Genomic DNA, 14765 nt, shown 5'->3' with positions numbered 1-14765 from the left:
CTTTTTATAGGAAAAAAAATACAGAAATTGTAAAGACTCATTAATTAGAATATCTTTGTCGAAAAAAGGAGGGTAATGTAAATCATGTTATGGTATCATTTTCCGATCAGAACATAAGTTATATTTATAGTATGAGTTTTTGATTTAATGTGCCCTTAATGTCAGGTTAATGATGAAACGTTTCAAGCGACTCGAATTGCAGAGCAAGTCATGTGACATCATGACCTTCGAATACATTACCATATAGCCTATAATACATGATTAACATATTCTATATAATTTTGTTTTCTTTTTTAATACTGAGAACAAAAACATCTACAGTTGTAGGTTCCTCAATTGTTTTCTAAAAATATTTTAAAGTTTCTCAAAAAAGAGAGAAAGGGGTCAGTTTCATTCAATAGACGGAGCATTCATGCAGAGGTGTAAAACAAAACGAAATTTTTTTCCTGGGGAATAAAATTGGTCTTTTTTAAAATCAAGGCCATAAAAGTGTTTTTTCTTCTTTCTCTTTGCATCTCGTCTGAGCCGGTGGTGACCACTGATCTGTATGTAATAACTGTAGTGTAGTGACACAAGGTAGATGCCACCACAAAGCCATTTTAATTCTCAAGTCGTTAACTCTACAGAAAGTTAGTTCCAGATAATAAGTCATTTGCATTGAAAATGTCTTTTTTGCAGGGTATATGTAAATTTTTTTTTTCTGATTAGTGATATTAACCTTCAATTTATATATAGTAGTGTATTACAAAATCACTTGAAAATATTTCTCAACCGACACAGAATTCAACCTCCGGTGATCACTAATCTTACCCTCCCCTCCTCCACACAAAATTTGACCCCATTATTGGAATTATAAGATCTAGGAAATAATAGTGTGTTTGCCAACACACGGTCAATTAATAGGGAGGTACCAACAATTCAGACGTTAGTTAGAACATGTAACTTGAAACCATAAATATCATAACTCATGAATATTAACTTCGTGGACATTAAACATGGGTATCATTTCTATTATAGCAACACTCGGAAGGATGCTTTTCCTTTATACGGTTCTGCATTTCCAGACTTACGGAAACCAACAGTCCTGGATTTAGCAAAGTCTCGTTTTTGGTTAGAACTTATATATAACTAATTGTATTGCCTTTATGCAGGCGTCACACTGTCCCGAAATTGACACCCGATGGCCATACGAATATGGCATTTGGAATTTCGCACGAAGATGGCCCCGAACTTCGTCAACAGCCAATCAACAGCCGAAGCAAGTACGATGTCTACAGAAGGTCACACGATGACACCCGAACCACACACGAAGGCAACACGAAGATGAACCTTCGCAAGGGCTTTCGGCAGATTTTTGGCGTTCCAAAGATTTTGCCAGCGCTCACGAAGTTGCTGCCGGAGCCTAAGAAATTCCACCGGCGGTCACACGATGGCTTAAGATGCCCTCACGAATGTTCCGATGTTTTAACGATCAGAGCCGAATTTGAACATTTCCTCAATTTCGGGACAGTGTGACGCAGGGTTAACACATATTTTCCAGCATTTATTCTATTCTTTCCTACTACTTTACTACATTCAAGGGCGTAGGGACCGGGGGCTGGGGGCGCTAGCCCCCCAGTAAAAAATATGGGGGCGGTGGTATCATTCCGCCCCCCCCCCGCTTCGCAAGTCAGAAAACCCCTTTTTCATTTCTCAATAATTTTTTCCAATCTTATTCTCAACATGGTGATGACTTGTTTGTGCGATTGTGGATAATCGTCAGTAAGAAACTCACTGCCCTTGGTGCTCAGAACATTTTGGCAGAAAACAATCTCATTTGGAGCACCAAATTGCAGCTAAGGCCAGGTGAAAATGCAAAATTATTTACAACATGGAGTGGGTGTTGAAGTGTGCTATATTGCACCAAATTGCATTAGACCCCTCCCCCAGGCCGGCCACCAGTCTTCAGCCCCCCACTCAAAAGTACCTTCTTACGCCACTGACTACATTTGATCTACCTCTGACATCCTCACGGAGGTCAGTAGCATTAAGTAAGCATTGGCTAAGTATTAATACTATGTACCTCACGCAAATTCAACAGTGACTATACAACATTATAAACCCTGACGGAGGTACATGGTACCATCGTTCATTTGGCATGTCGGCACGGCGCAGCTTTCCCGGCCTGATTATTTGTTTCGTAGTAAATTCAAAATCAGATATAGTGCCATCTTGCCAAGTGTGCACTACAAGGGGGGGGGGGGTGGTACTCCCGGTATTAAATACATTTACCCTGACCCAGTCCTTGCCAGACATAAATCGACACTTAGTTTAAGCAATAAACGTGGCAATATTTTTTCTTGAAAAGTAACCGAATAAACGAGGACGCAATTGGAATCGAGATCGGATAAGGACTCGAGGTTTCGGTTGTGGTGTGTGGCCTAGAATACAACCAGTGTAAACCCATACAAAAATCGAGGCCCACCTGAACATATAATCCACTTCTCGACCGATTTCATCTCGTGTATATGACATAAAACAAATTCAGTTAGATCATTGTTATACCACATCTCACACTTAAATTAATTTTTAATATTAATGATGACGACGACGACGACGATGATGACGACGACGACGACGACGACGACGATGACGACGATGGTGATGACGATGATGATGACGATGATGATCATGATCATGATCATGATGATCATGATGATCATGATCATGATCATGATCATGATCATCATGATCATGATGATGATGATGATGATCATGATGATGATGATGATCATGATCATGATGATCATGATGATCATAATGATCATGATCATGATGATCATGAAATCTCCTCGGGTATCTATTAAATATTTTACAGTTATCAATATGTAAACGCCATCGTACTTCCTTCTAGATTTTAGATTTATAAAATTCTATATGAATCATGACCCTTCACGGCGGATTTACTATTTGGTGAAGCATCAACCAGGAAGGAAATAATTACATCCCTTGTATACATCTAACCTTTGTCAAATGTAACGTGAAGCTTAGGTATATTTCCGAATATACTGAAGTACTATAAATTAGTTAGTCAAGGGGAAAGGATATGTTTTTACCTCTATTTACGGATAGCCTTACACGTTGTGATAAATTTATGGTACAGCCAATTGACCATATTTTATCTTACATAACATGATATGATATCTTTAATTCAATATGCTGTAGGTTAATCAAGAATAAATTAAAGCCAGTATATAGTTGCATGTTGACGGGAACCAATTTCCTTCATTTACCAAAATAATCACCTTTTCTGTGATGTAAAAGTGCAAAGATTGTAGTTTACAAGCATCAGCTGCATTTTGGAAGTATTTGGTGTAAAAACTTCATCATACACTTCAAATATTTTTAGGATTTGAATCTGAACAACTTTAAGTTTTGTAACGATAATTATGGGAAAAAGACATTTACTTCTAAATGTCGCTTTTTAGCCTTTCTTACGCAAACTAAATATTGTTACCTACTCCATTTACTTATATACTCAATATAATGATTGCAGGTTCAAACAATACCATGTACCGTTTGATTTGTTCAATTCTATCTTTATCGTCCTCCAAAGGGAGCGAAAATTGTTGTGGCTGTTTCTTGCGACATCTCGTGCAAGACTTCGCAACCAAAGATGTTCCAAAACTCCATATTTCTGCTCTAACCGATGTCAAAATTTCTAATTGCTCCGTAACAATTTTCATCATCCAGTTTGTGCAGTCTTTTTTAAAATTTTGGTGGAGTTCATGATTTACCTTATTCTTAAAGGGCTATGCTAAAAGTCACACTGGTTATTCCTTTGCCTCTGTTACCGTCGGTGTAGTTACAGAACGGTTGCTCGTTACATCTATAAAAACATCGGCAATTTCTATACATATATATATATATATATATATAGTTATATATATATATATATAGTTATATATATATATATATATATATATATATATATATTGGAAAGATCACAAATCGAAGTACATGTGATGCAAAATCTAGAGAATTACCAATTTCTCCTTGGTTTAAGTATAGTCATTGTGAATGACGTTGATAAACATTGCACATTAGACTTTGCTTTTACGAAACGGATACAAGTGGATAGTACTGGTCAAAAATCTAGGTTATAGACAAAGCGCAATTCCTCGAAACTTTCTTTCCGATTATAAAGAAATCAAATTTGAATGTTGAGACAAAATACTGGAAATTTCGGTATAAAGTTGTAATATCGAGATAGCAGTCAGACTTTGAAGGTGACAAGTCGAAATTTCGTGGAGATCGTGAAAACGAAAATTCTCCTGGGAGATATCTCCAAACACCACCATTTTGCTGCCCTCACTTTTGGTGTTAAAGCTCCCTACACCACTGCAATGTATAGATAAACATTGTCGAACGTCGTCGTGTACTACCACTAAGATATCGTCAGTAGAGAAGGAAAGTATCAAAGTCACTTGGCACAACACGTGTTGGGTCTGGGTTTTCACCAGGCTACCTTTCTCATATATTTTTTACTGCTTTAGTGAATTAAATTTAGTTTTGTAGATCCTAGCGGGTGGCCCAGAGGGGAAATTGAAAAGTTTGGAATGATTTTTTTTCAAAACTATATGAATTCCAATATTTCATCAACATTTCCAAAAAATAATAAATTAATTGCCTGCCACTTCCTTTGTTAATATGATATAGTGACAGTGGCCAACCCCCTCAGCCATTTTACAACATGTGGGGGTGGGGGCGGCTGCCCCTCTGCTCCCCTGTTACTACGCTGAAGAATATCACAGACTGGTACGGTCATGAACTTGGCATGTCGTACAAGCCTCCTTTCACCAATATTTATGTACTCCCCTAGATTCTTTCAAATTTATTTCCATCCTTCAAGTTAATACCAACTAATGTTCTGATTTATCGTACCCGCTCCTTTGACAGACATTTCCAAGTAGATAACATTCAAAGTTTTGCCCCATTAGATTGTTTCAAATTTCTTTTTATCCTTCAAGCTAGCGACTAGATTTGGTTCTGATTTATCGTACCTGCTCCTTTGACCGACATTTCCCAATTCAATGGCTTTCAAAGTCTAGCCCCTTTTCCATAAAAAGGTCATTGGATGTTCTCTTCTTCACCATTTGCTCTTTGAAGACTGTTTCAAACATTTTCGAGATTTCGAAGTTACTATCATCAAGACAAACTAAACATGGCAGTTCTCCGGTGTGTGATCTTGGCGCTCGTCTTTTGCACTGTAGCAATCGTTGGTAAGTCTTTATATGTGTGTTGGGCTCTGTGTGTGTCCAAGCACCTGTTTTATATTCCGATTGAAGACTTTAACAAAGGAATACCAAGTCCTCATACATCATTTGAGAAAGAATCACCACGTTCCCCGAAGAACTCTATTGTTAAGGGTATTAACGTTAGGTTAAGTGGTTTTGAACATTGGGAAAAATTCTAAAGATAAATATCCTCTTAAATAATACTGCATGACTTGAAACGTCCCTTTCTCAAGATAATGAACTGCATTCTTATTGATTTCAGTATTGGAAAATATCGAAAAATGTATTAAAGTCAGTAAAGAAGATAACTGTTTTAACAAGTTTCCACTATGCCTGTATACTACCTGGTATAACCGTTTGATATTTCCCCTACAACTTCACCCACTTCGAAATGAGGTTTACATTGACCCAACCATTGCTTAACTAACTGGTGATCGAGTATCCGTAAACTCGTAATTATCATTTATCGCAATATTTTGGTATTGTGGTATAGGAAAATACGGTTTTGGCACATTTCCGTGTATGTGGATTCATGTTATAAACTGTTTCTCCTTAGCAAGTATTACCATATATGTTAGTGCGTGTGTGTGTGTGGACGTATGTATATGAATGTTAGTTGGAATGGGCATCCTTGATTGTGCTAGTTTCTCCTTTCTAGAGGAAGAGAACACTCCTAGTATAGTGCATAGCCAACTATCAAACATAAATGAAGGGATGTGCCTATACGCTGGGCGGCACTGGGCAGCCTCGCCCAGCACTAAAATTACCGCCCAGCACTGTCTTAAAAAAATCGTTGATCCCGCCCAGCACTATTTTCATCTAAAATACCGACATTCCTAACAATATATTTAACATAATTTGGGCCTAGCCTATATGCCAAAGTCATACAGACTATAATGCATCAGTTACCCATGCGAGAAACATTACTTACGGATCTCAATCGGTCCCTTGTAAAATCTCTTTGAAACAAACTGTACCATAACTTTACCAGGTACGTAATATATTTCACTAAAAAAAAATAAAAAATGTAAATTGTTAGCAAAACTATAGTACTTGTGTATGTGCTTCACAAGCTACACAAGTGCCAGCATTTGGCATCTGAGCACCTTCAAAAATCGAAAAATTTCACAAAGGGGAGGGGGACACACCCTCCCACTTAGACCCTCCCCCAGGACGGCGATCAGTATACCCGGCACTCAGGAAGTCCTGGGCACATCCCTGATAATGGTTTTTATTAAACGCTCAAGTGTACTCCCTCTTCACCTCTCCCTCTTTTCACCTCTCGTCTCTCTTTCCTTTGCTTCTCCCCTCTTTGTCGATGTCCCACCCCTCCCACTTTCATCCAACCTCGCCCGTTTGCCTTCACTGTTTCTCTCGATCTTCCATTGTCCCCACCCTATTCCACCTAGCCTTGCTGTCCCCTTTTATCCCTCATCATCACCAAGTCTCCTGGATCCCCGTCGATTACACCAACCCCCTCCCCTCCCACTCTCCTTCCCCTTCACACCACACAAACTTGCACAACCCACACATGACGTTATTGAGCCTTGTACTATTTTTTTTTGGGGGGGGGGGGGGGTTATTTACAAGCCGCCACATTAATACTCCAGATACCGACATAAACATATCTGTGCTTTACATTTTCCAGCAAACTATTTTCTCATTGGCGCGCTGAATTAAAAATAATTCGACCTAACCACACATTATACAATATTTATTATTACAGCTGCCCCGATGGAGGACGAAACTTTCGACGATGCTCTCGTTCGCCGAGGATTTTTGAAGCATCTGTTTCATCGTTTCCGGCATGGTAAGCCAGCAGCAAATGAGCCAGGAAAGAGGGACTTCGCTGGAGACGATGGGGAGGACAAAGATGCTTTGCTTGATGACTTAGAGGAGAAAATGGCTGCGTTGAATCCAGAGGGATTTGACGAACTAACCCCAGAAGAGAAAAGCTTGTGGCACTCACTGGTGCACCATGCAAACAACGCCATACACGCCCTTGGTAAATAAATCATCACAAGGAAAAGGATAAATGTAATTGATTTCGAGACTGCGGGTCGTACCACTGAGCTACAGACAATACAAAACGTGCGCTGTACTCACTGTAGTTAGTTTATTTATTCGTTGTGTCTCAACAGTTAGTAGTGCTGGATTGATTTGATATGATACATTATAAAATAGAGGTACAATCTCTTTTTTTGTCCAATGAATATATCAAATTCAACATAAAATACTTTATGTGTCCTATTTCGAAGAATTGTTGTTTCTTATTTTTTTGTTTTACTTTCATATAAAATATGCAGTCTTAAATGCATATTTTCTGAGTCTTAGAATTACTCACTGTTCTTTTGTTCTTGACGGCATCGCCGCCCAGGGGCTTGTGCAACGGGGGGGGGGGATCAGAGGGCCGTACGACCTGGGAAGAATAAGACCAATACTACGGATGTACACCCCCTCCACTCCCTTTCGACCTCACACAAAATATTTTATAAGCACAATCATAATTTGTGGTTATAATATAGCTCAAAATGCACCATTTGTAGTCTAAACTTGTTTACCCTTCCCTAAAGGTTCCATGCCCCAACGTAAATCAGTCGTAAGGGGGGGGGGAGGGATATTATAATTTGGCCACCACCTTCGAAGTACTGTGAACGCCACTTCGATGCACCCCCCACCCCCTCCACACCGCCACATTGCACTCCCTCCCTCTCTGTATTTACACACTGGACAGTCAATGCGTGGAAAGGAATGGTAAAATAAAATCCATTCAACAATAAAAAGTATTTTATAAACACAATCATAATTTGTGGTCTTAATATACCTCAAAATGCACCATTTGAAGTCTAAACTTTTATTTTTCTACCCTTCCTTAAAGGTTCCATGCCCCAACGTGCATCAGTCGGAGGGGCGGGGGGGGGGGTAGATGATAATTTGTACACCACCTTTGAAGTACTGTGCACGTCACTTCGATACACCCTCCACACCGCCCATTTCCCTCCCTACCTTTCTGTATTTACACACTGAACAGCCAATGCGTGGAAAGGAATATTAAAATAAAATCCATTCAACAATAAAAACATATATATGCATAAGGTTGCATTGTTACAAACTAACACTTCATTGTCGTGTCCGTTTCACTAGTTCGACTATATCTCTGCTAGACTGGAATTCGTCTTTTTTGCGTCGCCTGGGACAGTGACGTGCGCAGGATTTATAAGGTTGGCTTTGCGGGGAGGGTGGGTGATTACAGATTTCCCCGACTGAGTTAGGTAGGGGGATTGACCTTAATGAACGAGGATTTATAGGATACTAGATCCAACTAAATCTCGTGACATCGTGTTTTTTCGCTAAGAAATGAAGCCAGTCATTTTTACGCAAACAAACCTTTTCTCTGTCGATGTTAAAGTTGATCAGTATTGACCTCAAATATGCTAGTAAGTCATATCATCATGGCCACTCATGCTATAACTTCAAAAGGCATTTCGCTGCCAATCTTTAACGTTTTTTATTTCTTGCCTCAGTGACACCATTTGTTGCCTCATTTAACACTCATATTACGTCTGGAACAAAAAAACTTGGAGATTAAAAACTGACTTTTGTATTACAAATATATCAACTTTTAGATTTTTTTTATTTTTAGTAGTTAAGGGCCAAATACTGATAAGGTTTAGTGAATTAGTTTATTGAATTTTCCTCTGTTAGTTGACGCTTGGACCAAATATGAAGATGGTTTGGCCAAACTGTGATGTGCACTTTGAACAAAGGTCTATGAATTACGTTATGCTTCCCTTCAATACTGATCAACTTTAACCTTGACAGAGAAAAGGTTTGTTTGCGCCAAAATGACTGGCTTCATTTCTTAGCGAAAAACACACGATGTCACGTGAACTCTTGTACTCCCAAATTAATGAATGATACAAAGGTCTCTCTTTCTCTTAACTTTGGTGTGAGTTTTTTTCAACTCGTTTCATATGTCGTAACCACTATCACAATACAAGATATTTATTACCCTCCTTCCTGACAGATGTACTGTATCCTTGTTATTGACCCCCCCCCCCCACCCCTCTCCGTCCCGTTTCATTACTGTAACTCGAATATATTCATTATCCTCTTGTGCAAACGTGTCGCTACTCTCGCAATGGGACTAACAAAATGTTTGGACTTGTTTATGTTTGTAACAATGCAACATTATGCTTCTATATGTTTTTATTGTTGAATGGATTTTAATATTCCTTTCCACGCATTGGCTGTTCCGTGTGTAAAAACAGAGAGGGAGGGAGGGTAATGGGGCGGTGTGGAGGGGGTGGGGTGCATCGAAGTGACGTGCACAGTACTTCAAAGGTGGTGTCCATATTATCATCTCCCCCCCCCCACCCACCGCCCCCCTCCGACTGATTCACGTTGGGGCATGGAACCTTTAAAGAAGGGTAGATCAATAAAAGTTTAGACTTCAAATGGTGCATTTTGAGGAATATTAAGACCACAAATTATGATTGTGTTTATAAAATACTTTGTGTAAGATCGAAAGGGAGGGGAGGGGTGGGGGGGGGAGTGTACACCAACAGTATTGGTCTTATTCTTCCCAGGTCGTATGTAATTTTTTCCAATGTTCAAAACCACTTAACCTACCGTTACACCGACGGTAATAGAGGCAAATGAATAACCAATGGGTAGTACCCTTATGACGTATCAGTGTGACTTTTAGCATAGCCCTTTAAGAATAAGGTAAATCATGATTCCATCAAAATTCTAATTAGAAAATCAAAGACTGTACAAATAGGATGATGAAAATTGTTACCGAGCAATTAGAAATTTTGACATCGGTTAGAGCAGAGCAGGGATGTAGATAAGGCCTGATGACTGGGGGGGGGGGGAGGGGGTAGTGGCTGAAATTCCAACTGGATGGGTGTTGGAGCCAGTAAATTCCGACTGCAGCCTTGTACCCCTCCAATTGTCCAATTGACGAGATACAATAAGTTGTCAATTCACTATTTTGCAGACAATTTTTCAATTGCTCAGATGGAATGAAGTGAACAATTGAACATTTTGCAGCACAATTTCCAATTGACGAGATATGATAAGTTTTTTCAGAAATTGTTCAATTGCTCAGATAAAGCAACTGAGCAATCCAAACATTTTCTGATTTTTGATAAGATTTTATCTTGTTATCTAAACAATTTACTGAAAAATGTCAACTTATGGGGCAAAGTTTTTCTTATGTTGACGGCACTTTTAAGCTTCCGTAGATTGGCTTTGAGTGTTTTAATTGTATACCATAGCACTACGACGTTGTCACAGAATGTTAGCACCAATCAAAATAGATCTCAGAAAAGATTTAGGGTTTCAGCCAATCGCAGGCATTTCCTGGATAAACAAGATGTCTGCGCCCTTGTGTAAACTTATGCCGACCCCGGTCTCAGTGGTTTACACGGACTTACGTATGTAAAAACCAAGGCCTATACTTACAGTCACTGTATTACGCAGAACAACCAAAGTGAAGCCTTCAGTACCTATTTTTGATATGAACGCAATGCAAGTGTGCCCGGTGACTATGCTGAGGACTACCAAGTAAAAGTGGTCGGATTTTCACAGAATAACGTTATTGCGTTACTTGACAATTCGTCCATATGACTTCAACTTCAAGTTACACACTGACTCACTGAGGCTGAGAGAGACGTGAGACTGGAGTAGGCTAGGCCCTACCTGTAGGCTAATAATTAAATAGGCAGAGGCCTAACACTTAATGTTAATGTTACAGCTTGTATGGCACTTGTACCTAATTATCTGAAAACGAACTCATGATGAGGGACGTGTTGAAGATTCGTGTTGATCTTGCAGGCAGTTAGGTCTAGGCTATATAATGTTTCTTTTCCAGTCCTACGTTTTTTCAAACAAGAGGATATTAATTATTCCTATTTCCCCATGATATTTCAGAAATATGATAGATTTGAAGACAAACAATGGTCTGATTGAGATATTGAAATGCAATGGTCTCCAACTGTGTAAACTCATTCAACTTAATTAGGCCTGTACATGTTATGATATTCTTTGTAAATTGTGATTGGCCATTAATAACATTGTCTGCAATTGTATTTCCCATAAAATGGAGATTTACTCCACATCCATGACTGATTCCTCATTTTCATACATTCATCCCCCGGCTGATGGTTTTACAAAGTTTCATTCCCTACAGTACTATGTGTGGCATTTGTATTGAGGGATGATTTCCAATGGCGGCGGAACCGGGGGGGGGGGCACAGGGGGTATGTGCCCCCCACTTTTCCTCAGGTTAAAAATGTGCCCTTTTTCTACATAAAAAATGAGGTGTCTCAAGTTAGCAAGAGGCCAGGGAACCAGAATGAACGCTCGGGAAGGGCCGTTTCCAGCCATCTGAGGGGTTTGTTAAACCAAAAATTTTATTGCACGCTCCGCGCCAACCGATGGTGGCGCTCCGCTCAGATATTCGTGCATACAACTTTGCAAATCCTGGCTACGCCGCTGACTTTTTAATGAATTTCTGTGGGTCAAACTCAAAGCTATTTCGAAGGAAAAAAATTTGTTAAGATAATAACAAGAAATAAACTCTAATTCGGAAGATTCCTACATAAGCAACTAGCATGATTTCACCTCATTTTGTCTCAAAAGAAAACTTGTTCAGTGTTTCCTAATTTGCACATTGGATATTGCAGTGCTAGTATGCATATTTTCCTTGAAGGGGGGGGGGGGGGGGGTTGATGGAGTGATGTGTATATGCAAATAAGATAATACAATAAGAGTTATAAAGGGTACTAAATATAAGGCTGCATCAGTCCAATCAAATTTCTGCAAAGTGCCCTTTGATGTCGGTGCCATTGAACTTCAGTTTTAAAGTTCCAGGTGCTAAGAACAAAGACCAAATTTTGGAACTTGTTAGGCCATTATATAATCTGTTCTGGTGATGCAGAATTCATTCAGCAGGTGGTTCAATTCCATCAACAGATATCATACAGCCAAACAGTTTCCAAAAAGAAGGTCAAGTATTCGGCACCATCATGAGACTTGTAACAAAAGGAATTACAGGAGTTTTCAGTGGCAAAGCTCTCGTTGAATTTCCTCACATTGTCTACATAGGAATTTTCTCTGTGATAATCTCGCTTTCTAGTGTCCATCACTCTCCACAGCAAATGTGAATGGTAGGGGTAATTTTAAAGTAATCATGACTTCATTATAGACCATCCACTGGTGTTCCAATGAAAGACTCAAAATGAGTTGTTAGCTCGGCAGCTAACTTCAGATTAAACAACAACAAAAAATGTTAAAAGGAAACATGTTTGGATGTTGCCATCTCATACTTTGGAACTACTGGAACAGATAACTAATATATAAAGAAAAAGTGCAGGTACTTTATGAATAATTTGATTCATATCCACATACTGTTGAGTTGAGTTTAGTTTAGTAGAAAAAGGATCAGGAGGGACACTTAAGTCCCCATCAAGGACCCTATAGAGAGAGAAAAAAACTGAAGACACAAACACTATCAGACCCGATTACAATGCTTAAAGTGAGTGTGTTTGTAAACTAGAAGGTGAGGTTGATCTCATATAGAATGGAATATCAAGGCAGTGTCCAGTAAAAAGGAGACTTCAACTGCAATAGCAATTATCTCTTGATAATATATTACAAAATGACAATATGTGAGGAAGTGAGTGGGGTGGGAATTGGGGACAGCATAATGAACACATAAATTGGTGTCACTGTTCCTGTGGCTATGTAAAGGTCTCTTGGAATTTCTTTATATTCTTGCAAGGAAAAAGTTAATGAGTAAAATGTTTTGTGCAGTATAGAGGCCCGGTAAAGAAAATAGATATGCACTGAGAGTGTTTCAAGTAAATCACTAATTCCAGGTGGGGTTCCTCCTAAAGGTATACTATATTGGCCCCTAACAATGCTAGATATTCAAATATGGTCACCTTTGGTCAAAATTCTTAAACTTTTTTTTATGACAAACTTCAAGGAAATTTCCTAACTGGGATATTTAATCATCTTGTGTGTTCCTTAACAATTTCTGAGAACAGTTTGTAAAGTAAAGACCTCAAGGAAAGTACTTTTTGAAAACTTCTAGCAGTTATAGCATGCTATAATTTGGGGCCTATACTGACTACCTTTAAAGCCAAAAGTTTGACTAATCTCTGTGCCAAAATACCGTCAAAAGTATTGACAAGTATTGTTATTCTATAGTGGCTGACACTGGGAACCACCACCTGTCAGTCAGCACTTTGTAGTACTTTAGGGTGGAGGTTGAGGGGCTTGGGGCAGGCACGTAGCCAAAGGGGGCAAAGGGGTAGCCACCCCCCCCCCTTGACCTTTAAAAAAAAATGTTTAATATTTTTATGATATCGCTAGTTTTTTTCAAAAGAGTAAATGCTAAGATGCAACCTACAAGACCTGGGAAATTTTGTTGTACGCTTCGCGCCAACCCATGGTGGTGCTACGCTTAGATAGTTTGCAATGCCGAATGTACGGCTCTGATAATTTGCCAACAGTTTCGCCCCTCCCTTGGCAAATTCCTGGCTACGCGTCTGGCTGGGGGTATCTGACTAAACCTGAGAGGTGTTGCCAATTAGAAGCATAAACACAGTATGTCTTCTGGGAAGCAATATTCTTGATAGGGTTACAAGCAAATCATTTAAAACAAAGAAGAAATGGAAAAATTGAGACTTAACTTTAAACATGAAGGTAACCTATGGGTTTTCTCTCCTGATCAATGCAGTAAGTACAAGGCACCTCTCAGTATGTGAAATGATGTGTTTATCTAATGGTTTTAATTTGTTCTTTTTTAATTGAGAACTAGCCATCCATCATAGCATCATCATAGCATATGAGCAAGAGCATAAACTTCTAGAAATAATTAAAAATTCATTGAATTCAATGCTTCATACTCATGGTTTCGTGGGCAATGGCTTTGTGTAATACCCTGTAATACCCAGGACACCTTGAAGCAGGAGCCACGACAAACCAAAAACATGAGAAATGATCTGCAGAAAGTTATGAACAGTTGTTGATTTTTTTTTTAACTTCCTGAAATCTACAAAATATATTGTATTGCTTCCTAACTATTCGTTTATTTTACTACATTTTATTCATGAAGGCACCAATTCAATGCAAAGTGTGCTACTTGAAATGCCTCGACGATGGAAACAGTTGCTGACAACATCTGAAGTACGGTGGTTTGGAGCATTCAGTGTTTATGTGGTCCAAGCATGTTGCAGCATTTGTTGAGTGAAATAGTGAACCATGGTTACTTGCACACATCCATTAAGAAAAGCTGAGGGGTGAGGTGGGGAGGGTGGGCGGGTCGAGAGTTTCAGGTACACCAATCCATGGGCAACTTAATGTATAAATGCCTTTAATTATTATTATTATTCATCACCATTCTTATTGTTGTTATTATTATTGTTGTTGTTGTTTTTACTATTATTACTTTTATTATGATTATCGTCATTGTCA

At 39.0% G+C, this 14765-nt stretch overlaps 1 protein-coding gene across 1 annotated transcript; it reads left to right on the top strand.

Annotated features, from left to right (window-relative positions):
- The first annotated feature begins 5083 nt into the window (after positions 1–5083).
- On the top strand, positions 5084–7510 carry LOC139969100 (uncharacterized). Its single transcript, XM_071973882.1, has 2 exons — positions 5084–5261; positions 7003–7510. The coding sequence occupies exons 1-2, from the start codon at positions 5204–5206 to the stop codon at positions 7287–7289; spliced, it is 345 nt and encodes a 114-aa protein (XP_071829983.1). The 5' UTR covers positions 5084–5203; the 3' UTR covers positions 7290–7510.
- Positions 7511–14765: the final 7255 nt, after the last annotated feature.

The sequence above is a fragment of the Apostichopus japonicus genome, chromosome 6 (assembly GCF_037975245.1).
Source record: "Apostichopus japonicus isolate 1M-3 chromosome 6, ASM3797524v1, whole genome shotgun sequence".
In the NCBI taxonomy this organism is placed as follows: domain Eukaryota; kingdom Metazoa; phylum Echinodermata; class Holothuroidea; order Aspidochirotida; family Stichopodidae; genus Apostichopus; species Apostichopus japonicus.
The sequence above is the reverse complement of the archived record's forward strand: the minus strand, read 5'-3'. Positions and strand labels throughout refer to the sequence as shown.

What these genes read in the sequence shown, in the direction of transcription:
- LOC139969100 (XM_071973882.1), top strand. Translation starts at nt 5,204, where the DNA reads ATGGCAGTTCTCCGGTGTGTGATCTTGGCGCTCGTCTTTTGCACTGTA. An exon ending in TTGCACTGTAGCAATCGTTG is followed by an intron (nt 5,262 to 7,002) that starts GTAAGTCTTTAT and finishes TTATTATTACAG; the next exon opens with CTGCCCCGATGGAGGACGAA.